Below are 25,310 nucleotides of genomic sequence, written 5' to 3'. Positions count from 1 at the left end.
ACAATTTTAATCACATGTTTATGACATATACTAAGAAAGAGGAAAATTAACTTTATTTCTCACATTATGTAGAGACAAGGGAATCAGAAATTACATATATACAAATAGATGAAATTAAAAATATATATTTTCATTAGTTTTCTTTGGTATTAGAATGCATTTCACTATTTGAAACCCTTACACTTATTACCCTTACATCATCATCCCTTTTCCTTAAACTTGAGGTTTCTACAAAACAAAGAAGTAGATTCCACTTATAAATTTACTTGTGACAACATATCCAGTAAGTAGTTGGAGTGACAAGCTGCACTGGACTATCTACAGAATGAAAATACTAAATTTCTGTATTTTCTCCAAAAATTTATTTGTAAGATAAGTGATGCTATGAATCCCATATAAATAAATAGCAATTTATGTCATTACAAAGTAATTTTTAAAACTAATATGTATGGAATGGCTTATAAACATGTGCTTTTATAAATATTTTTTTTCAGAAATGGTCAATTGTTAAAAAATTAAAGATAATATTTATCTTTAAATATAAATATATCTAGTATTAAAGATAATTAACAAAATTATTCTAGTGTAGACAGATTTGATCTTAAAATCTACATTTTTTCAGACCCAGATATACTCATAGATAATTCTTGGATTATGTACTATACTTAATTTAGTTGACAGCCAAAAATTTAAGATGACAATTTACTATCAGGATCAATTTCAAACAGCTTTCATCTTGATGAAATGACAGTATTTAACTTTTTTTTTTATAATGTAAAGTTTGTTATCATCATTACATAGAGTTTCCAGGGACAGAATGAATTTTTAATCTAATTTTGCAGGAGAAAATTTGATTATAAAAAGTTGTTTGCTCACTAAATGATAAAATCTTTGGCCAAGATGGCACTAAGAGTCAGAAAATCCTTTATTTCAAAAAAGGATTATTTCAAATCTGTCCTCAGATACTTATTAACTATGTAACCTTGGGTAAGTCATTCACTTCTTTCTATCTCAGTTTACTCAACTGTTAAGTTGGAGTAATAGTAGCACCTACCTTCCAAGGATGTTGTAAGGATGAAATGAGTTAACATTTGTAAAGCCCTTATGATATTGCCTGGCATATAACAGTCAATAAAACTTTACTCTTTTCTCTTTCCCTTTCTATGCCCAATCAACATCATAGAAATAATATATATGTAACAGTACTTGCATCATGCAGCCCTATTCCATTTCCACAGTTGTAGTGGCAAAGGATTATAAGAAAAAGGGCAAAGAATGCTAAATGAACCCCAAAAGTTAAATTACATATATACATTCTAAATATTGGAGTTTTGCTAATAATCAACTAATATAATGATGATGATAGTGATGATAAATTATAGTTCCTATAGCAGAAAACTTTATAAACAACTCATTTCATCTTCACAAAAATACCAGGAGGCTGGTACTATAAAGTATCTCTATTTTACAAATTAGGAAAGTGAGCCAGGTAGGAGTTAAGTGACTTAGTAATATGACTAAATAGTGCCTAAGGCTGGATTTGAACTCAGGTCTTCTGGATTCCATTTCTGGTTTTGTCTGGTTTGAACCACTTAGTTATCATAACATGAGCCACAAATCCATCAAAATCCCAAAATCTTATTATTTGATACTACTTTGAAAGGATTCTATTTTCAATTGAGTACTACCTATGTTAATAAATCACAAATCCCTACATTTCTTCTCTTCAAACTTCTTATTTTCCTATAAATCCATCACACACACACACACACACACACACACACACACACACACACACATTTTATTACAGAGGGTTCTACAAACTTTAATGTGTTCCTTTAGCACATTGAGAATAATCTTGTACTTAATAGTACATTTTATTGTTCCTTACTTCCAGTAGTGTATCAGTTCATTCATCATCAGTGGGAATGGTATGTTAAAGAGTACCAACAGGCAAATGCTTTTAAAACTGTTATTATTAGCACTTTCTTCTTCTCATTTTTAGTCACTAAGTTATTGAAGAATATTATTGCTAAAGGAGGGAAGGAATCACATAATCAGAGAATGTAGGACCAACATTTGCACCTGTAAAAGTACACTTAGTGTACTTAGTACTTGTGCAGTGGCCAACTTTAACAACACTTAGCTAAACTAGTCTTAATTTAAGAGATGCACATTTCATCTTTATGCCAATATTCAAAGCTATTCCAGCTCAACTGGACCTGCCAGAACTTGTCTTCTGATAAAATAGCTTAAAAAAATCAACATTTTTTTTTCTATACTACAGTGGGGCATTGAAGTATGACTTAAATGAAAATTGATCAAAGAGAGAATGAAAGGGACAAAGGAAAGATGACAAAATGCTCTAAAAATTTTGAAAAGGGTGAAGAAACTTTTAATTGGGGAAAATCAAGAAAGGCTTCATGAAAGAAGTGACACTTAAATTGAACCTTGAAGTAAGATCGATTCCAAAAGATAGAAACAAGAAAGAGCACAAATTCCAGGCATAGAATTCACAAGGGTTAAAAACATTCAAAATTATTATCATTGATAATTCTCAAGAAATTCAACTTGAATTTTCCTAAATTAAATTAAATAAAAATTAAATAAAATTGTATGGTTCATCTTCACTTCAATGAATGTCCAGAGTAAATAAGCCAAAGCAAAATCTTCGTTTTGTCACCCAAGTATATAATATACTACCTGGCTCAGAGTTTAAGTGCTTCATAATGTTGAATGAAGATTTGTCTTTTGGCCTAATTTGCAGGGTGTTTAGGAGGATGAAAGTGAAAAAAAAATGAAGACACACAATGACATAGTAAAATTTTTGCAGATATAGCAGAGTTCTGAAATGACCGTAGAATGGTTAAATATGATACTACTTGGTAGGCAATTTTATCTGACTTTGCTAAAACTGAAAACAGGCTAATAAACTGTCTAGTTGAAACAATAAATATAACTAAATGAATTGCAATCCATTTCACCAATGTCTTAATTTAAACAAATATAGAGACTGAAAATAAGGTGCAAGATATTCCCTATATACATGATGACAAAACAAATGGATTTTATTGGCTTCATGACAGGGACTTAGATATTTGTAGGCATCTGGATAATGGATCAGCTTTTCCATTTTCTATTCAGCTATTCAGACATTGTCTAGATACAGTGGAGTTAACTTTCAAGTAGTTTACACAGATGTAAGGGTCTTGTGTTTACTAAGTTAAGACAGCAATATAGATATCCTTAGCTACATTTTGCCTCCTGGCATTGTTGTTAGTTTATTCATGACACTAACTGTTCATTCTCTCATTGTAAATAAGGCAACTATTTAACTAAGCATAACAAGTCTTTCAGTACAGATGACATTTTTAAAAATTCATTATGTTATCATAAATTTCAATCAGGATTCTATTATCAGATTTAGAAATAGAAGGAACCTTGGAAGCTACAGAGTCCAACTACTTCATCATGTAGCTAAAGAACTTAGATATAGAGGAATTAAGTAATTCACCCAAGGTTACACAAAAGCATATAGTAAAGTCAGGATTTGAATCCGAGGGCTTTGACTACAAAATAATCACTCTACATTTTTAAAAAGTTCTTCAATTTTTAAAAATATTCATTATATTCACTAGCTAGCATGTTTATAAAGCACCTATTATTCCATGCAGACATGGTGCTAGTTATATTAACCTCTTATTTGATCTTCACAATAACCCTGGAACATAGATGCCATTATGACTCTCATTTTTACACATAAAGAAATGGAAGCAAATAGGGGTTAAATGACATGTATAAGAACACATAACTAGGAAGGGTTTTAGAATTTGAATTCCAGTCTTCCTGACTCTGAGCCTAGTACTCTAACTTGCACCATTTAGATGCCTGTTTAAGGAGATGATAATTCACTAATTTATTCAGCAGTGTCTATTAAGTATCTACTATTTACAAGACACTATGATTAGAGGCCAGAAGATTCAAAGAAAATATTGAAAATAATCCTTCCTCCTCATGAAAGGTGTATCAGGATTTCCTGAGCACATACTATAGGCCCAGCACTGTGCTGAATAGTGGTGTCTGATTCAGAAATGAGGATTACTAATCATTTCCTAGGAACCCTCATGAATACATATTGACTTCATTTGAAAACATAATTTTATCTATGCTTTATTGTATTTTTATTTATTTTGTTAAATTTTTCAATTAAATTTTAATTGGCTATGGCCTACACTGAAGAGTGTTGCTGACAGCATGTTTTACCCCTGTGAACTAGATTCACATGAACAAATATGTAGGAGCTCATTTGAGCAAGGATAAAGTACTGACTGAGGGCATTTGCAACTGAGGTATGAGGAAAACCTTAATAAAGTTGAGACTTAAAGGAAGCTAATGACTCTTAAAAGATGAAAGTGAGGAAGGAGTTTCTTAAATGAATTAGCAGTTTGGTCACTGAGAAGAAAGAAGCATGGATGAGAGAAGAAGTAGCAGGTGCAGTTGTTGGAACTAATATAGGACACATGCTTTCTAGTTGTGCTGCTGTTCAGAAATAGTTATCTTTTCGGAAGCACATTTTAATTGCAGCTCAGTTTTGTAGTCTCCATATAGCTATAAGTTCCAAAAATGCTTGGAGCGTTAAAAGGCTTTTGTTTGTTTGTTTGTGTTTTCTTTTTTATTTATTTAATCATTAAAGGGAAAAAAAAGGATTATTATTAAATCTGGATTTAAAGGAATTCAATACAACCGAAAGGTTTTCAATTTCTACTTCTGTTAGCTTTTGCTGTCAATCATTTGGGCTTATGTCATAGGGATTGCTGCAGCTGCTTATTTTTACCACATGTTAAAACCAATGTTCTCCAACAAACATGAAATCCTCGAATTGGTATTTTTGTGTGTAATTATTAGATTTATAAGATTGATGTATTGATTCTTAAATATAAAAAGTCTTTGGAAAAAGAAAAATCTAAATATAATTGAAGAGTGGACTTTGTTTATTTGAGGTATTTTCAGTGGTGTGCTGATATTTAACAATTAACTCTTTATATGAAAATACATTAACAATTCACTTTTGGGTTTAATTTTCATTATTAATATCCCCTCCAACATTTTCTTAAGTCCAGACATTAATCAAATGATACATCATACACTGAATTGTAGAATGCTAATTTCTGAAGTGTAAATTTTCCCATTAGAAATTTAATAATCACTTTTCCATGACCAAAACAAGTGTTTACAGACCTACATTGGCACACATTTCATAATCTGCAGTTCTGCCACCTGATTCCTAGACAAACATAAAATTATTGATTTGTGAAGAAATTTTATTTGTATTAAATGCTCAAGGATTGACTTTCATGGAAACTTCTTCCTACTATTGAGGAAGGACTATGTGGATTAGAATACTTCAAACTCCAATGTAATGCAAGAATAAAGTGATTTCAGAAAGTAATTGTGTAAACACTGAAACCACTATATATATATATATTTACTATTATGGAAAAAAAAAGGACAAAAACATAATTATACAATTGTACAATGGCCCTAATATTTTACTGCTTTCATATAACTTTGCTTATTTGGATAGCTAGAAAAAGTGTAGCTTTCACTTCACATGTGGATCCTTAAAGTGATAGTCTTTTTTTTATTATTTCAAATATTTTATATGGTATTGTGATTTAATTTTTTTGTTTTTAAAATGCATTTTATTAAAAAAAACAGAATAAGTAGAAAGAAAAACAGAAAGGGCATGCCAAAATAAAATAAAACAAACTAAAAAAAAGAAAACATTGTCATGTGTCTAGCATAATATCAGGAAGAATAAAAAATATACAGCAACAAATTACCTGTTCAAGAAAGTATATATATTAGTAGAAGAAATTATATTCATGAGTATCCATCTTATCTTTACTTCCTTGTAAATTGTTCTTTTGTTCTGTGCTATACACCTTTTTTACTTTATTCATTTCCCCCTTCTCTTCTCCCCCTACCACCATCAAGCTAGGTATAATTAAGAAATGATATATTTATACTTATGTAGATAAATACATACACACACACACACACACACACACACACACACACACACACTCACACCAAGACTTCTTTCCTATCCCTTTGCTTTATTTCTGCTCCTTGTCTTGCTATTATTTAACCTCCCCCCAGTCATGAAACAATCCCTTGTATTCTTCCCTCACCTTTTCTCATCTATTCCATCCCTCTCCCCTTATTTTTATGGAGTTTGGAGGGTGCTGTACTTTTCATGATATATAAGTAGTTTTCAGAACTACAAGCACCCCTTCTCCTTCAAATGCCTCTATGTCTATTCTTTCTCTGCACCTCATTGATATAACATAATGACAATTTTTATCTTAACTCTGCCCCAATCTTTCTTTTGAACTATCCTATTGTTGATGTGAGTCTTAAATATATGATATATATATATATATGTATATGTCATATTAAATAAAAAAAACTATAAACAATTTGTCCATGTTGAGTTCCTTGAAACTGATCTTTGATATTAGCTCTTATATATTAAATTTCCTATTAAGTTCAGATTTGGTTGATAGAAAGTCCTGAAAATCTGCAAGTTCATTGAATTTCCATTTTTCTCATTCAATATTATAGATAATTTTGCTGGAAGTGATATTTTTGGCTTCAGGCCTAAGTTCTTTTGATTATCGATAGATATGATTCAAACATCTGTGGTCTTTTCTTGTGGCTACTAAGAAGCCCTGTACAATTATAATTATATCTAATTATATCTCCAGTGGTTTTGAATTACTTTATTCTTATTTTTTGGAAAATTTTCTCTTTGATCTGGGGGTTTCAAAAATTTGGCAATAATATTTTATGTGTTGTCCACAAAGGATCTCATTGAGGTGTTGATTGGTTCATTGATAATTTTTTTCTATTTATACTTTCCTCTCATCTTCTATCACTCTAAAACAATTTTCTTGGATTATTTCTTGCATTATTGGGTCAAGGTTCTTTTTTTTGGTGGCAACTTTCAGACAGTCCAATTATTCTTATATTTTCTCCTCTCGTTCTGTTCTCCAGCTGTCATTTTTCTTATGTTTCATATTCTGTTCTGTTTTCTTTATTCTTTATAGTTTGTTTTATTATTTATTAATCTTCCAACAATACTATTTTCATCACTTTTGCTCACTTAAACCAATAAATAATGTGGGGATCTCTCATAGCTTCACTGGCTTCCCCTTGCCTAATTCTAATTTTTAAAGAATTATTTTTATCTTTGAGATTCTATATCTTCTTTTCTAGTTAGCTAACTTTTTTTCATAATCTTATTTTTCTTGAATGGTTTTTGTTTTTGTTTTTAAGTTTTTCCTCAGTGTCTCTCATTTGATTTTTAAATCCCTTTTTTGATTTATATAAATTCCCTTTAGGCAGGGAACCATTTCACTTTACTCTTGGGGGTGGAAGTTTTTTTGTTTTTGTTGTTGTTGTTGTTGTTGTTGTTGTTGTTGTTGTTGTTGTTGTCATTGTTTGTTTGTTTGTTTGATTTCCATGTCCTCCTCTGAAGATGGACCCTGGTCTTCCCTGTTCACATGTCAAGTTTCTATCTTTCCTCTTTGCTGGATCACTTTGTTTTAAATAAAAGCTATAAGTGTAAACACCTCTAATCATGGAGTGCGGAGATATCTAGCTTCACTTCAGCTCTGCCCTCTGACCAGGAATTCTAAATCAAAAGCTCTACTCAGCAGCAAGTGCTTACAGGCAGCAGCATTCCTGCCTCACTGTTTCTGCACTCACCTAGTATGCTCATTCTTTCTCACCCAGAGCCAAATCTCAGCAGCATAGCTAAGCCTGGCGTTCCTAATTAGTCAGGTTTCACCCAGTCTTCCCAGGCTCAGATTGGTACCCTTCAAACAGTCCAGGAGGTGAAAGACTCTGTAACCAAACTCAGCTAGCTCTAGAGCTCCCCACTTGATGTTTCTGTGGAGTTACCCTGGAAGTGTTTGCACTTCACACAGGTTAATCCTGGGGGCCAAGACTGTTTAGATCTTCTTTTGCTTGGAGAACGCCTGTTCTACCCCAAGTCTTCCTGATTTTTCACCGGTCTATGCTTATTCTAAGGCACAAATTTGTTATATTTATTGAGGAAATCTTGAAATTTATCTTGAGCTTGAAATTTATCAATTTACTTTGCCACCTTCCCAGAATCCTCCCCTCTAAAGTAATAATGTCAAAAGAAAAACTCAAGGGAGGAAATAAGAGTACTGCCATGGATTCTTTCATTATGGTTCTCTTATTCTGACTAAGCTCTTTAACAGTAATATTCTTGTTTACCATTACCTATTTTTGGAAACAGAGGGTAGAAATGAGTAAAAAAATGTAAAAAAAGTTGAAAAAAAGGAATAACGTATGTTTTCAGAAGCCAGGGAAGTACAAAGAAAGACTTTGTTCTCTATTTTGAAAGATTTATTTTTACAAGACAAATAATATATATTCTTTTTTTTTAATTTTTCTTTGTATATTACTCTACTGGAGTACATACTAAAGTCTTGAAATATAACTAAAATTCTAGATTTTGTTCTATTGAAGAGAATGTTTGGAAACACGTATAACCAATTCAGCCCCAATTGAAGAAACCTTTCTTGAAATAACTATCCAGAAAAAAAAAATATATATATATATATATATGAATTCAATTATATTAATAAAATCATTAGCTGTCATTATTTGGCATGGCCATTCCTTCTAGAAACTGTCTTAGTTTTCAACTTATTTTAATCAAACTTTTAGAATAACAGGTATATGCCTATGACTTCCACTTCATTATTGTTTTCTTTGACCAAGTATATGTCCTATCTTCTCCCTGATATTATTTCTTTCTTTAGTTTCAAAGATACTGAACACCATAGTCTTCCTTCCTCCCCAAATGTATTTTATTTCTTTCATTTATTGATTTTTTTTTCTCCCAGCAAGCTCTGAGTGTTCATCAGCTCAATTTCTGATCCTCTGATTTTTTTTTCTTTTTAAACAACCTCTGTTATAGAGCTCAGCCCCTCTGTACCAAAACACTACATCATGTTATACCATATAAATACAGTATGAAATAGTGATTATATTTTTGAAGTCCAAATAAGGGTATAAAGTTTGATAAAATATATTTTTCCCAAACTTGTTTAAAATACACTCCCCCTCCACCAAAATCCTGGCTATCTCAGAAGTTTAAAAGCCATGAGTGCTATAGACATAGGAAATAGAATCTTAAAGTTAAACAAATCCTTAGAAATAAAATCCATCTCCATGTTTTCTAAAGATAATGAAGTGAAACTCAAAGGTGTTAAACTCCATTTAAATATTTAATTGCTTAATATGTGTCAGCTACCACTTCAGGTGTTGTGTTGTAAAGACAAGCATAAAACAGTCCCTGCCCTCAAGGGACTTAAATTATTTCTGTTGAAACATTTAAATGGTACAGTGAGTGGATAAACCACTGGACTTGATAAGTTAACAAGTACTGAGTTTATATATATGTAGTCTCAGATTCTGTCTGGCAGTATGACTGTAGAATAGTTATTCAATTATGTCTCAGTTTCCTCATATGTAAAATATGGGAAATAATAGCCCTTATGGTGCAGGGTTGCTGTAAAAATCAAATGAGATAACATTTGTAATATTTGTAAAGAGCATAATGCCTTTCAAAAAGTAGATGCTTTGTTGTTGTTGTTTTTTTGTTCCAACTTCTATAATTTACCACATTTAAACACATTATTTAAAAAATATATAGAACTTATTTTAAATACACTTAACTTTAAAGGTAGAAGAAACCTTGAAAAGCATTTAGACTAATACTTATGTTTTATAGAGGAAGAAGATGAGAGGTACAGACACTAGTGACTTTTTCAAGTCATATTCTATTTGTTCTCTAGGCAATTTTTCTTCCTAGTTATCTACTCTTTGTAATTGGTACCACATCTCTTACAGGGACCAAAATTAAAAATCTTGTTATCAATTTTGTTCATTCCTCTGTTTGTCCCATATCCAAGCAGTCACAATGTTTTATTTGAAAACTTCATTTTGTCTGTTACTTTCTCTTGATTTCTACTACCACCAGCTTAATTCTTCCCTGTACTGGTTTTTGACTATATTAACTACTTATTTTCTTTGTCTTTAATACTCCTTCCTCCACCCTATTTAATATAGTGCATAATGATTAATCTTTCAACAATATTATTTTCATCACTTTTGCTCAACTACTTCCAGTGCTTCACTATTTCAAAATCAAATCAAGTCTGAAAACCTCTCCTGCTTTTGAAAGTTTTGTATAATGAGTTCCACCATGCATACAAAACCATATTTCTCAATATGCTAGGGAATATAATTTCTCTATAGTGAAATACTTATTTTTCTTCCTGTTCATCCTTTAAACTTCAGGTTCCAGCATTCCTCATGAAGCTTGAATCAAATTATTTTACACTCATTTCCTTCTTTCTTTCCCAAACTACAATCATCATAAGTTAAAATGATCATTTTGCTATTTTCTAGGTTTGTATCATATCTAATTATATTATCACTTCTTGTTTTTTTTTTTTTTTCACCATGTTTTCTTAATTAGATTTCAGGCTCCTTAAAGGCAAGGAAATTATTTTATATCCGTTGTACTCCTGAGCACATGTAGAATATCTATAAGTAATTACTGTTTTTATTATAATCCTATACTACTAAAGGTATTTTATATTTTCAAAAAGAACCAATAATCATTTTTCATATTTTACACCTAACTCATATTTTTTCATCCTTTGCAACTTTTGGACACTACAACAATAATCTATTTTAAAATGTTTTTCTCTACTAAAGTCTTATTCTGATGCATCATACTTGTGTGAAAGTGGCTTCATTCTGAAAGGCTAGGTCAGCAAAGAATAATCTAATATGTTCTACCAACCTAGAAAACTGCTGAGGAAGGAATTTATTGGTTATCTGTGAACTGAAGGGCTTAACTAAGCTGGAGATTCTTATTATCACAATTGTGGCCCTAGGTAATTGATTTAAACACTCACCTGATCCTTATCATTTTTGCCAAGATTTTGTAGATAAAACTGTATTGGACATATCCCTTAAAGATATGATATACTTAAATAATGACAGATGAATGTAAAATGAAGAAATAAATCACCAATGATAGAAGTCATAAGAAATAATTATTAAAATAAAAGAATAATAATAAAGGAATACCAACCAATATTTTGGCTTATTCTATAAACTTTATATTTATACTGCAGCTAATAATAACCACATCCTGCATTTAGTCTTTAAATGTGGGTTGATAAAAAAACTTTTTGAGAGAATACTATTACATAAGAACTTGAGAAAGTCAGACAACAATCACTATAATATGCCTTAGGATACTAAAAGCCTAACAATTCCTGTCCAGAAATTAGACATATGATTGATAAAACCAGTAAAATCTGTTAACATGTAGACTTATATCATTCAATAGTAGTATTTTAACAACAACAACAACAACAACAACAAAAAAAAAAACCTGTGGAAAATCTAAAATATCATGTAGGTAAATAAAAATAAATATAAAACATAAAGTAATATAATGTGCTTTAATAAGAACTAGGCATCTTACAGAACTGGGAAACAAGCATGGATTGTTGAAGATTTAAAAGGCAATATTTCCAAATATTCTCTATCTCACCCAAAAAGATCTATTCCAAGCTTTTTTGGAGTGACATTGCCTGCATCATCCATATGTTATATAAATTTATATCAGGTTTATCTGCTATGAAATTAAATAATAAAATTATTATCATAAAGTTTCTATTTGCATTTTCAAAATGTTTTAGTGTATTTTAGTAGCATTTGTGATTTTACAAGTATAAAGACTTTTAAGTGAGAAACTTTATTTACTGGTTCAGATTAATACCTTTTATGCAAGTTAGAAGTTGATAAAGTTACCTGGAGAGTCTGAGAAGTGACTGATTTTGCCTGGTTTAAAAAGAGTATATCAGAGCCAACACAATGTATCAGAGGCAATTAGGAACCCAGATTGACAACTCTGAAGACAGTTATCTGTTCACTGTTATATACAATGCGTATAGCTAGGAAGCACTGTGACATTTATTTCATATATTAGAGATAAAATTTTATTTGCACATGTCCTACAGGTATATGATTTAGGTTTCAACACTAAACAAAAAAGGATTCAAATGTGAACTCTTCATTTCTTTTTGAGTTAGAAGCAATTAGCCCATTTTTGCATAATTATGTCTTCAAATAGTGTAAACACAGATACTTTTGAACACTTTAGGGAATTCTTCTATTTGCACTAATTGGAAACTAGGCATAGTGTATCCAAAATGACTAAGATGAATTTCATTGGAGTGGTACCATAAAAAGCTGTAGGAGATCAGAATAAGGAGATATCACAACTAGCCAGAGTGATCAGAGAAATCAAGCAAGAAGTAGTACTGAAGTCAAAGTTTGATGTATGATTAGATTTTAGTAGACTGAGGAATGGATGGATAACATTTTTAGTAACTGAAAACATGACAAATAAAACCATAGAAGAAAAATATTTGAGAAGGGATAGGTTAGAACGTCTATGTGATGATTACAATATTGTGCTAATGGGTAGTGAAATATAAGAATTAAATAACTGTGAACATCGAATTATGAAGAATCTTGAATGTTTGGTAATGAGTATGTTCTCCATTCTTTAAGTAATGGGGAACTATTAGAAATTTCTAAGCAGGAGAATGATATCAGAGGCTGAGAATAATTCATCCAATGTCTATTGTTCATTTGTTCAATTATACCCAATTCTTCATGACCCTATGTACCATAACACACCAGTCACTTCTATCTCTCAATGTCTATCCAAGTTCATGTTCATTACTTCCATGACACTATCCTTCCATCTCCTTCTCTGTTGTCCTCTTCTCCTTTTGCCTTCAATTTTTCCAAACATCAGGGAGTACCTTCTTCTTATTATGTGGCCAGAGTAATTAAACTTCAGCTTCAGTGTTTGACCTTCAAATGAATAGTCTAAATTAATCTCTTTAAGTGATCTCCTTGCTCTAAAGGACTCTCAGAACTCTCCTCCAGCACCACAATTTCAAAGGATCAATTTTGTGGTGATCAGCTTTCCTTAAAGTTCAACTTTCATAGTCATACCTTACTACTGGAAAAAACCACAGCTTTAACCATATGGACAGATGTTGGCAATGTGATATCTATTCTTTTTAGAACACTGTCAAGGCTTTTTGAAGGCTATTCAATTTCTTCTAAGGAATTCTTGCCCATGGTGTTAGATATAATGATCATCTGGAGTACATCTATCTGCTCCAAGTCATGTGAGTACACTGACACCCGAGATGCAAATTTTCATCTTTCCATCTCTTGTTTGACAATATGCAACTAATTTTGCTTCATAAAACATGCATTCCAGTTTTCTACACAATATTTTTCATTACACCATCAGACTTTTTTCGCCACCCACATCTTCCTTTTGGATTTGGAGCTGCTTGTAGTTGTTTTCCACTCTTCCTCAGTAACACATCGGACGCATTCCAACCTAAAGAGCTCATCATGTAATGTCATTTCTTTTATCACTTTAATAATATGTTTTGTTTTGTCTTTATTTATTTAATTATCTTTATTTTCAGAGATGCTATATTTTCCTTCTCCAATGGATCATGTTTTGTTAGAACTCTCCACTGTGACCTGTCCATCTTGAGTAATACTGCATGACATAGCTCATAGTTTCATTTAGCTATGCAAGCCTTTCTGCCTTGACAAACAAGTCAATGATCCAAGAAGAGATTCATCTAATAGCAATGAGTAAAATGAATTAGAATCAAGAGAGCTTGAAAATAAGAGTTATAAGTTGTTTTTTAAATTTTTTTAATTTTGAAAAAAAATTTCTTTATAACATTACCCCTTGCACTCACTTCTGTTCCGACTTTATCCCTCCTTCCCTCTACCCCCTCCCCCAGATGACAAGCAGTCCTGTACATGTTGAATATGTATATTTTAGATATAATATATGTGTGCAGAACTGAACAGTTCTCTTGTTGCACAGGGAGAATTGGATTCAGAACGTAAAAATAGCCCGGGAAGAAAAACAAAAATGCAAACAGTTTATATTCATTTCCCAGTGTGCTTTCTTTGGGTGTAGCTACTTCTGTCCATCATTGATCAATTGAAACTGAGTTAGATCTTCTCTTTGTCAAAGAAATCCACTTCCACCAGAATACATCCTCATACAGTATAATTGTTGAAGTATATAATGATCTTCTAGTTCTGCTCATTCCACTTAGCATCAGTTCATCAGGGTCTCTCCAAGCCTCTCTGTATTCATCCTGCTGGTTATTTCTTACAGAACAATAATATTCCATAACATTCATATACCACAATTTACCCAACCATTTTGCAATTGATGGGCATCCATTCATTTTGCAGTTTCTAGCCACTACAAACAGGGCTGCCACAAACATTTTGGCACATACAGGTCCCTTTCCCTTCTTTAGTATTTCTTTGGGATATAAGCCCAGAAGTAACACTGCTGGATCAAAGGGTATGCACAGTTTGATAACTTTTTGGGCATAATTCCAGATTGCTCTCCAGAATGGTTGGATTCGTTCACAACTCCACCAACAATGCATCAATGTCCCAGTTTTCTCGCATCCCCTCCAACATTCATCATTATTTTTTCCTGTCATCTTAGCCAATCTGACAGGTGTGTGGTGGTATCTCAGAGTTGTCTTAAGTTGCATTTCTCTGATCAATAGTGATTTGGAACACTTTCATATGAGTGGAAATAGTTTAAATTTCATCATCTGAGAATTGTCTGTTCATATCCTTTGACCATTTATGAATTGGAGAATGGTTTGATTTCTTATAAATTGGAGTCAATTCTCTATATATTTTGGAAATGAGGCCTTTATCAGAACCTTTAACTGTGAAAATGTTTCCCAGTTTGTTGTTTCCCTTCTAATCTTGTTTGCATTAGTTTTGTTTGTACAAAGGCTTTTTAATTTGATATAATCAAAATTTTCTATTTTGTGGTCAATAATAATCTCTAGTTCATCTTTGGTCACAAATTTCTTCCTCCTCCACAAGTCTGAGAGGTAAACTATCCTATGTTCCTCTAATTTATTTATAATCTTGTTCTTTATCCCTAAATCATGGACCCATTTTGATCTTATCTTGGTATACAGTGTTAAGTGTGGGTCCATGCCTAATTTCTGCCATACTAATTTCCAGTTTTCCTAGCAGTTTTTGCCAATAATGAATTCTCATCCCAAAAGTTAGGATCTTTAGGTTTGTCAAACACTAGATTGCTATAGTTGACTATTTTGTCTTGTGAACCTAACCTATTCCACTGATCAACTAATCTATTCCTTAGCCAATACCAAATAGTTTTGGTGACTGCTGTATTATAATATAGTTTTAGATGAGTTATAAACTGTTAATATACTGCTTGAAACTATCTTTCATTTTCTTATCTTCATCCTTAGTGCTTAGCACAATGTCTAGCACATAGTAAGTACTTAATTGATGTTCACTAAATTGAATTTAATTATGAAATAAGTGAGAAGACCATGTATAAGATGCTTATATATGATTGGAACTAAGGTGATGACAAGAATAGAAAGGAATATAATCTTTTTGAGAAAAGGTACTGTACTGTTTTTGTCTTGTACTCCAACAGTTCCTATAAAGCTTTTCATATAAGGTAGTTACTTATTTTTATTTGAATTTGGAATGGAAGGGACATATAGAATGTTATTGTGAAAATAAAATTTTATGTGACTTCTGTTGAACATGGCATGGAACAAGGGAGAAGAATCACAAGAGAAACTTTTCTTGATCTTCTGAACTGTTAGCTATGCCTTTATATTTTGCTGGATTTTCTATGTAAATTTTAAATTCCTTGTGGGTTATTTTTTATTGGGCTTTGTATTTCAACAACCATCTAGTTGCATTGCATAAAATAGGTATGTAATAAATATTTGCTGAATAAAACCAAATTTATTTCTAGGAACAGGGAAGTTAGATGCAGAAGAATTTTCGGGAAGAGGGAACAGGTATTAGAAAATGATACCAGTTTTTTTGACATTGAATTTGAAGTGCTAGTAGAATGCTGAAAGAGAAAGGCCCACTAGACATTTAGAAATTTAAGAAACTCAAGGGAATAATACTAGCTCAATTTTTTAAAAGAGTAGTTTTCATAGAGTTGATCATTGAATCATATTATCATTATAATAAACCTCCAAAATCATGAAGTTGGGTCAGGAAAAAGTGTTGAAATTCAATTCTTAAGGAATGCCCATAATCAGGGGCTAAAACAAGTAGAATTGAAGAAATAGAGTTGTAGTGAAAACAGGAGTCATCAGAGAAATAAAATGAGAAATATAACATTGCAAAGTCAGGAAAGGAATTGGTGTCTGATGGTGTCACACACTAATGGAAGGTCAAAGAAGATTTCTAAAAAAAAAAGGCTACATAAATTGGCAATGCTTAATAGAGAAATTTTAGCAAGTAGTAGACAATACAAAGGATATAAAATGTAATTAATAGTAGAAAAGTAAAAGCAGACAGAATAAAAAATGTTTAATGAATTCTTATAGCAAAGAGAAATGGGTTGAAGCACTACATAGTTTAAAGGTTTTTGTTTGTGTATGAGTTGAATTGTTGATTGCTATATTATTTTGATGAGGAGTCTTTGGCATGATTATTGGTAGAGGATAAGGGACAAGAGGAGATTAAAGATGAAAGAGTAAATAATTGATGGAACAAGGACATTTTCTCCAAAGACAACTGGTAGAAAGTTAGTTCTGGCAATGGAGAAAAAGGACTATTCTCTTAAAAATGGAAACATATAACTAAATGGATAAAGTTTCAAACTAAAAAAAAAAAAATGACATGGAAGAGAAGTTAAAGTTTTTTTTTTAATCTTCTAGAGAATGGAAATAATCTCTGCAGGAAAAAATACATACATATATATATATATATATATATATATATATATATATATATATACACACACTGTCATATATATATATATATACACACTGTCTTTAAATATACAGTTTTTGGAAATAACATAAGTATAACAATTAGTATCTTTTTATTTCATCTAGCATGTTAGCTTCAATTTCTAGAGAAGGAAATGGCAAACCACTCTAGCATCTCTTCCAAGAAGACATAGAAGGGATCACAAAGAGTTGAACATGACTAAACAACAACTAATTTTTGTCTCAAATTGTTCATATTGATATTTATGCTATACCAAATTTATTCAATTACCTGATGAAGACTTACTGAAATCTTCAATTAATTACTAATATCCATTTGTTTTACTAAGTTAAAAAGGAGTAAAATTATATAGGTTAAAAAACATCTTGGATAAGGTACTTTTTTAGTCACAAAACATTTGAAAATATTTATGCTCAATTCAACACTTCTCTTGAGGGCTTTTTTAAAGGGCAGTCTGTATTTTCTCTCACAATATGATTATTATAAAAATATTTTCCGTGGCTACACATGTATAACATGTATTGATTTGCTTGCATTCCCAAAGTGTGGGGAGGGAAGGAAGGAAGGAGAAAGGGAGAGAATCTTGAACTCAAAGTTTTGAAAACAATGTAATTGGGGAAAAAATAAAATACCAAATTAAAAAATGTTTATGTCAAGAGGAAGTATCCTTACTATGTGTAGAGGGCTGAAACTATTGATTCAATGCACTGAGGTCAGGACTGCCAAGCACTTGAGGCTAACTACCGGTTGGACAATATTCTATGGGTATATGCTTGGAAAATGGTCCTTCCCACTATTCTGTGCTGGCTCAATGATTGGTGTATACAGAGGATTGTAGGAGGGATTAGGGGGTGGAGTAAGACTAGCCAGAGTCACTTTTTATGGTAGATGAGGGAGAAGGTGGTTGTGGAGATTCTGCTTCCATCCTGTTCAACTTGCATCTAAAGACCAAGAATAAAGACTAAAGACTTTTGCTTATCCTGATTCTGGGGTGTCCTGGGTGCTAGCGCAGTTGTCACACTATGCAAGATGGGATTATTTCTTTAGGTTAAACCATAGTTGCACCTCTGGAATTCAGTTTACAATTAGATTTATATGTAGTGAGAATAAATGAGTAAAGTAAACATCTCACCTTTCTGAGAATAACACATCAGAGTTGCAAAGAATTTCACAAGTCAGTTAGTCCAACCTGTTTTCAAACCTACCAAAATTTTCATGTTGAACAAAGATATCCCTCTACAACAAAAGTAACAAATGCTCATTCAATAGTGGTTTAAAGCATTCCTATGCAGGGTGAACCTATTACCCTTTAAGGTAGATAACATTTTGGAATATTTCTAACTATGAATACATTTTCTCAAAATCTTTACTATTGCATTTCTACTTCTTTTTTTTTTTTTTTAACCAGTTCTTCCCTTAGAACCCAAGCAAAATAAATTGTAGACCTCCTTCTTATGACTCTTATAATTCTTCAAATTATTAAGGACAGCTTTCATAATTCCATTAAATCTTCTTGAGGCTAATTTCCTTTTCCTTCTATTCATCTTTATATAATGTGATCTGAGTCTTTCTTCCTCCACTATCATGATTGGTCTACTATGGATTAGTACCCTTGCTAAAATGCTATATCTAGATGTGAGCTGATTAAGGAAGATGATAAACCCATTAACCTCAAACTTTTCCAAAATCTACTTTTTGAAGTTTCTCCTAAATTGTTTTCCTCCTATTTTGCTGGGCTTTTCTTTTACAATCTAAGTAGGTGACGGAATATCTGCAGATTCTTTGAACCTTCTCTTCTTGTCATATTTCTTTCTTGATCCCTAAAATCATCAGGCAGATGGTAGAGCTTTGTCATTCTCTGGTTCACACAATGGAGTACAGATTTTTCAATGAATTACACAACTAAGCAAAAGGATAAATAAGATGTAGATATGTCTTCTCATGGATAAAACTAAAACCTCCTGACTTAGTCACACTTAATTTCAACCTTTGAGAGATTTGTAACATTTTAATCTACATAATCTCCAGATCAGTGTGGATTTGAGAAACAATTAAGTAGAAAATCAATATTGACCTCAATACATTACTATTTCATCACTGTTACTCCAAACATATACATATCAAAAGGTTGTATATAAGAAGCTAAATGGAAAGAAGGGAGCATCAGAGTAAAGTATAAAATACTCTTATTAAGGGACTTCTCTAGAAATGTTGTTTATATCACTATAGAGCCTAGCTATCAAACCAGAACTGAACAATTCTTTGGGATATCTTCCACTTCCCTCTGCCACTTGTTCATATTTAATGTAGAAAAGTGGCAGAGGGAAGCTTTTTTTTTTTTTCTTTTGAATCCCAAGATGATGTTTAATTACTTCCTTTTCATAAGGAAAAGGGGAGAAAGCGCATTAGATTTGTTTACCATTATCAATCCTTTCCCCTAATGAACATTTAGAATTTCCTTGTGGAAATCTGGAATCCTCCAGGGAAAGCACTCCTCTTTAGAATGTTATCTATCAGAATACATCTGCTTGCTTTTTATTTTTGAGTGTGTAGAACACAATCATGATTTGAATATCAGATCTGCAGGGAAAATCAGAGATGCATCAGAAAATTAAAACTAAACAAGATTAGTAAATAATCTTCTCTCACCTCATCTTTTTCAGCTGCCCCCAGACAATGTATTGAACTTTACTTTGATGAAAAGTACTCTATTGAACCCTCTTGGGAGTGTAAATTTGATCATATTGAAGTGCGAGATGGACCTTTTGGCTTTTCTCCAATCATTGGACGTTTCTGTGGACAGCAAAATCCACCTGTAATAAAATCCAGTGGCAGGTTTTTATGGATTAAATTTTTTGCTGACGGAGAGTTGGAATCTATGGGATTTTCTGCTAGATATAATTTCACAACTGGTGAGTAGATAATCTCCTTTTCCCCTCCATAATTGATTATTTGTATGTTTCATAATTTTAACTTCTATACTTTTATCAGACTGATAAATTTTGGTGAAAAATATTATCATTTAATATTTAAAATGCAATTTTTTGCTTTGTTCACTTCATGACATCTGATAGAGAAAAAAAAATCATTTCCTTATAGTATATCAGAGAAGCAGTTAATTCAAATTACTTTCATTAATACAAAATCCCATACTTTAAAAAAAAAATGATTAAGAAACACTATGTTCAGAAGTATTAAGAACTTGAATGTGCTTGTAGGAATGCAAAATGCATCCATTAGAATGATCTGGAAAAAAACAGTTTTGATAAAAAAGTATATTTGCTCTAAAAAGTGTATCAATTGCACTTATTAAACTTGTAAGGAACTCACTGGAAAAAACTAGTTTCCTTTTCCAAAAATGGTAAATTCCTAAGAACCTGGCAAATAAAGTCAGATTTGTAACAATCAGTTGAATATATTTTTTTGAAAGATCTAAAAGGTTTTATTAATAATTTTATGATTATATATATATTATATTGTATTTAGTTTACATTTTTTAAAAGTATGTTTGATTGACATACTTAAAAGATTTCTTTTAACATTATATATATAATATGAATATATGTATATATACACACATACATCAGAAACACAGATATACATGTATACATATATGTATGTATGTATTTGTATATATGTGTGTGTTTATATATATATATAATATGTATGTATTTCATTGAAGAAGTACTGCACTGCAGTGATTCGTATTTGATAAAATTATATTGTATTATTTAGTATATGAATAACCATATTATACAAATAAATATATTCATTATCATTTGAATAATTTATAGGTGTCTATTTAATGATTCATTTAGGTTATTTTGCGTGGATTGAAGGTTTAGAATCTGAAAAGTTGATAAAGGGATTATTCTATTTTCCAAATATGATTTTAAAAATCACTTTAAAAATAGCTTAGGCTGCATAAAGATAGGACTTTAGTTGGTTCAATAAATTTAGGGTTTATGTTTGAGGAAGTTTGATATGGATTTTGTGACAGATATTGATCTTAGACTATAAGTCTTTCCCCACCTTAGACCCCTTGAAGTTTATAGGCAATTGCTTTAATTTTAGAAGACTTTATATTTAACATAATTTATCACACCATAGAAGTTTTGATGAAAATAAAATTTCCCATTTTAATTTCCCCTCGACATATATTGTTTTTTTCTTTCAAAAAGTAATCATTTCTCCATATTTGTAAAGAGGCAAGAATTGATTTTTAATTATGAGAAAAAAGTTGCAAGTCTATATTGCTTTATCTAGCAAATTTCTCATATTATGTAAATAAAACAAAATATACCATCATACTAATGGGTAAATGCAAGCATACCTAAAGTGTTATAATATATCTTCTCTATTATAGTGGATTTTTAATATTTTGTGTTCCAAGTTTGGTGACCAAAGAATTAGTGATTGGGATATTGGCTTTAATGGTGAGAATGGGGACTGTCAAATTTTTCTGACTAACAGTCTTTCATTCACCAGGTTATTTCTTTTTTAACTATTTGTGATCAACTTATTTAAACTATTTCATACTCCCTTCCACAAAGGGAGTTGTAGAAATAGGAGAAAGTTGAGGTCAAGTGCATTAGTCTGAGATATATTTACATATATATGTATATGCATATATCAAGACATATACACATGAACAAATAATAATAATCTAATAGCCAATTAGTTGGCTATTAATAAATAATAGGCAACATCTTTATATTGCTTACTATGTGTAAGTAATATGTGCTTAGTGTTTTACAAATATCTCATTTGACCTTCACAACAAAACTGTGAGATAGGTTTTCCTCATTTTACAGATGAAGAAACTGAAATAAATAGATTATCACAAGGTTCCACAGCTAGTTAGTGTATGAGGTTATTTTCCAGACTCCAAGTCAACCTTTATCCTATTCATCATTTAGCTGCCCAATCAATCATAATGTGTCTATGTGTATATACATACATGTATGTATGTAAACATGCTTATATTCAGAAAGGCATTTGTTTACATAATTATATATTAGATAAATTTCTTACTAAATATATATTATAGTGATATATGTATGTATTTATACACATAGATACAAAAATACATTCACATACATACAGCCTCATCAACATATTTCCTCATTACAAATTCTATAATCATTTTCATTCATACAATCAGTTTATATACAATACGATTACAAAATACAGGTTTTTACCTAAATTATTTTTATATGATTCTTCTGATGATATACCATAGTATTTCTAGGAAGAAAACCATGCTCTAAAAATAAATTGGTGAAGAAAGACCTCATGTCATGGTTTAGTAGGGAATACAGAACAGATATTTTCCACTCCCTGAAATTAGATGGAATTCACACATAAAAAGAAAAAAAATTAAAATTAAAAATAAAAATGGCACCCTGAGTCTAGTATGTTTGAAGTTTGAAAAGTATACTGTCTTTTGGCCAAGAAAGAAAGGAGTGTATATACTCAAGGCTAGAAAATATTTGAGTAGATAGACTATCTCAAAAATTTATCTAAAAATGGACACTATCACCAAGTCAAGCATGATTTTCAGATTTTCTTTTTCCATCTTTTCTTTTTGTGTAAAAGGGTATATTACTAATTATATACTTTATTCAATGTGTGTATGTGTGTGTATGCGTATAATACCTGTGAAGAGGAGAAGTGGGATATATAGATGGATTAGATGACACAGAAGACAGATTACTGGACCTGCAGTCAGGAATACTTGAATTTAAATCCAGCCTCGGATACTATACAATTCTATGCAAGCCGCTTATCCTCAGTCTTCCTCAGTTTCATCTTCTGTAAAATCAGAATAGCAATATCATCCACTTCTCAGAGTTTTAATGAAGTTAAGATGAAATAATTTTTTGTCAAGATATTTTGCAAAATTTAAAGTTGCAGTAGCTAGTAGTAGAGAGATATGAAGGGAATGAACATGACTGAGTTCCAAAAGCTACTGCAAATCTCTGAAAAAGTTTTTGGTGGTGACTGCCTTTGATTTTAATATCTCAATAAATCTTTATTAATATTACTTATGAGAGAAATTCATAATGTGTAATGGGAAGTCTTTTTATGCTAGGAAAATAATTTAAGCATAAGACAAATTCATATATATATTACTGGTATCATCCTGATTTCATTTAACCAAATGAAGGTTTCTCCATTTGGGCATATTGTGTGTGTGTGTGTGTGTGTGTGTGTTTTTTAATAAGTAATCTTAAAAACAAACAAAGAAACAAACTTATCTTTCCCTTGCCCTTAATTTTTCATTGTCAAAGTTCAATGCCTATTAATTGATGTCAAAGTAATTTGAATTTTAGCGTTAGTTAGATGGCCAACGGGATACAGCACCAGTCCTGAAGTCAGGAGGATTTGGAGTTCAAATCCAACTTTATACACCTACCCCTTACTAGCTGCATGACTCTGAGCAAGTTACTTAACCCCAATTGCCTTTCTACAAAACCACAAGAATTTATAATGTACTTAATAAGGATACAGAATTTAGAATCCGTTTGCTTTTCACTGGCTAGTTATTTTCTTTTTCTTGCAAAGACTCCCCCCATCTCAGTTTTCTAGGTAGAGGGGTTTAGTGACTATCTCCTTAGCGCTCTTTTTTTTATATAGTTATATAAAGTCTTTTTTTTTTTTTTTAAATTTGTTCATTCTGATGCTTCTTTTCATTCAGCCTAATTTCAGTTTATTACTTTAGGGGTACCTCTTTAATTTATTTTATGTTTTTTTCCTTAACAATCTCAGTGTGAAAGAATAATAAAATAAAATGTATTGAATTGTTAATTGGATTTTATTTTATTAAATAATTAATGTAAGAAATGCTTTTTCATTTAACTAATATTTTACATTTATGTTAGAAATCAATTCAATTCACTGTGCATTTATTGACCACCTACTGTGTGCAAAATAGTGTGTAACAGAATTGAAGAACACCTACAGAGAATCCAAGAAGGTTGTTGAGAAAAGTATTGTTTTCTTCAGAGATGATGTTAAATATCCTCACTTTTAGATGAGGAATTGTGAGGTGAATTGTATTTGACCTTTATAAAAGTGATCTCTGTGTCTGGAGTGGGGGTGGGGTTGGGATAGTAAATAAAAAAAAAAAAAAAAAAAAAAAAAAGAAGAGCTACAACAAGGAGGAGTAAAGCAAGGGATTCTGGAATGTGCATTTGGGTTGAAAGACTGATACTACCCTTTTTTCCTTGTACAATTCCAAAAAAATAAAAGAGGGAATGAAAAGAAAAGAATGAAAGTTGAGAATATTTAATAAAAGGTGAATAAATTATTTAACTTTTCATGGAGACTTGTAGGAAGAATTGGTTTTAGAGTGAGGCTGCACAGTTTCAATTGTCTATTTCAAATCTAAGAAAAAGGCTTTACTTTGGATTATTATATCTGATAGAATGAAGGAGTTCAACATGACAATCCCTAAGGTATTTGCCAGGTTTACAATTAAATGGTCAAACTTCAAGTAGATTGTTAAATTCATGCGCTTATGTCAATATCTAGATTACCTCTTGATAGGGTGCTTTTGACTCTTTCAGAAAGAGTCTATAGTATAAGGAAATAGTTTTATTTTCTAGAATTTTATGGATTCCTACTCTCTCTAATCATAAAATATGTCTTGTTTGATTCCTTTCCATGTTATATTTTTCTATCCTTTTTCTATATAATCCATTTGCAGGCATATATCTTCACATTAATACATACATGCATATATATATATATATATATATATATATATGAAATGTATGTATATTAAAAAGAAACAGTGCTTACAAGTAAAATGCATTAAGATAAAAAGTGTTATTGAGAGAACAGCATTTTTAAAAATATGAAGCAGGAAAATTTTATTTTCAAAATAAATTTCAGTGTTTTTGTATTGTATTCAAAAATATTTAAAATTTGTCTATGCACACAGAGAGACACACACATACATATCTAAAGGATCAAATAGAATATAATGATGAAATAACAAAGTGAACTCACATTGAAAACAGATAAGTGTATCATGAAAGAGCTTTGACTTGGGCATTAGGAGAACTTGATTCTGGATCTAGATATATTATAAACTAGCTGGGGGAAATGTAGAGGATTTATTGGTTTTGGTTTCTCTATCTATAGAAAGGCAGATAAAGCTAAATAAACACAATGTTCCTTTTTAGATATAACAATAAGAACTTTTATATAGTGCTTATTATATGTCAGGCAGTGTGTGCTAAGTTCTATACAATTTTGTCTTATCTGATTCTCAAATAACT

At 31.1% G+C, this 25,310-nt stretch overlaps 1 protein-coding gene across 4 annotated transcripts in view; it reads left to right on the top strand.

Moving 5' to 3' along the window:
• Positions 1 to 25,310, top strand: part of NETO1 (neuropilin and tolloid like 1) — a 323,874-nt gene that overhangs the window by 9,130 nt on the left and 289,434 nt on the right. For all 4 annotated transcript variants that reach the window (XM_051970541.1, XM_051970540.1, XM_051970538.1 and 1 more), the window contains exon 4: positions 19,686 to 19,934. In XM_051970541.1, coding sequence (XP_051826501.1) covers positions 19,686 to 19,934 — 249 coding nt within the window. The remainder of the gene's footprint in view (positions 1 to 19,685; positions 19,935 to 25,310) is intronic.

The sequence above is a fragment of the Antechinus flavipes genome, chromosome 1 (genome assembly GCF_016432865.1).
Source record: "Antechinus flavipes isolate AdamAnt ecotype Samford, QLD, Australia chromosome 1, AdamAnt_v2, whole genome shotgun sequence".
Classification (NCBI taxonomy): Eukaryota; Metazoa; Chordata; class Mammalia; order Dasyuromorphia; family Dasyuridae; genus Antechinus; species Antechinus flavipes.
Note: the sequence above shows the minus strand (reverse complement) of the source record. Positions and strands in the feature narration are given on the sequence as shown.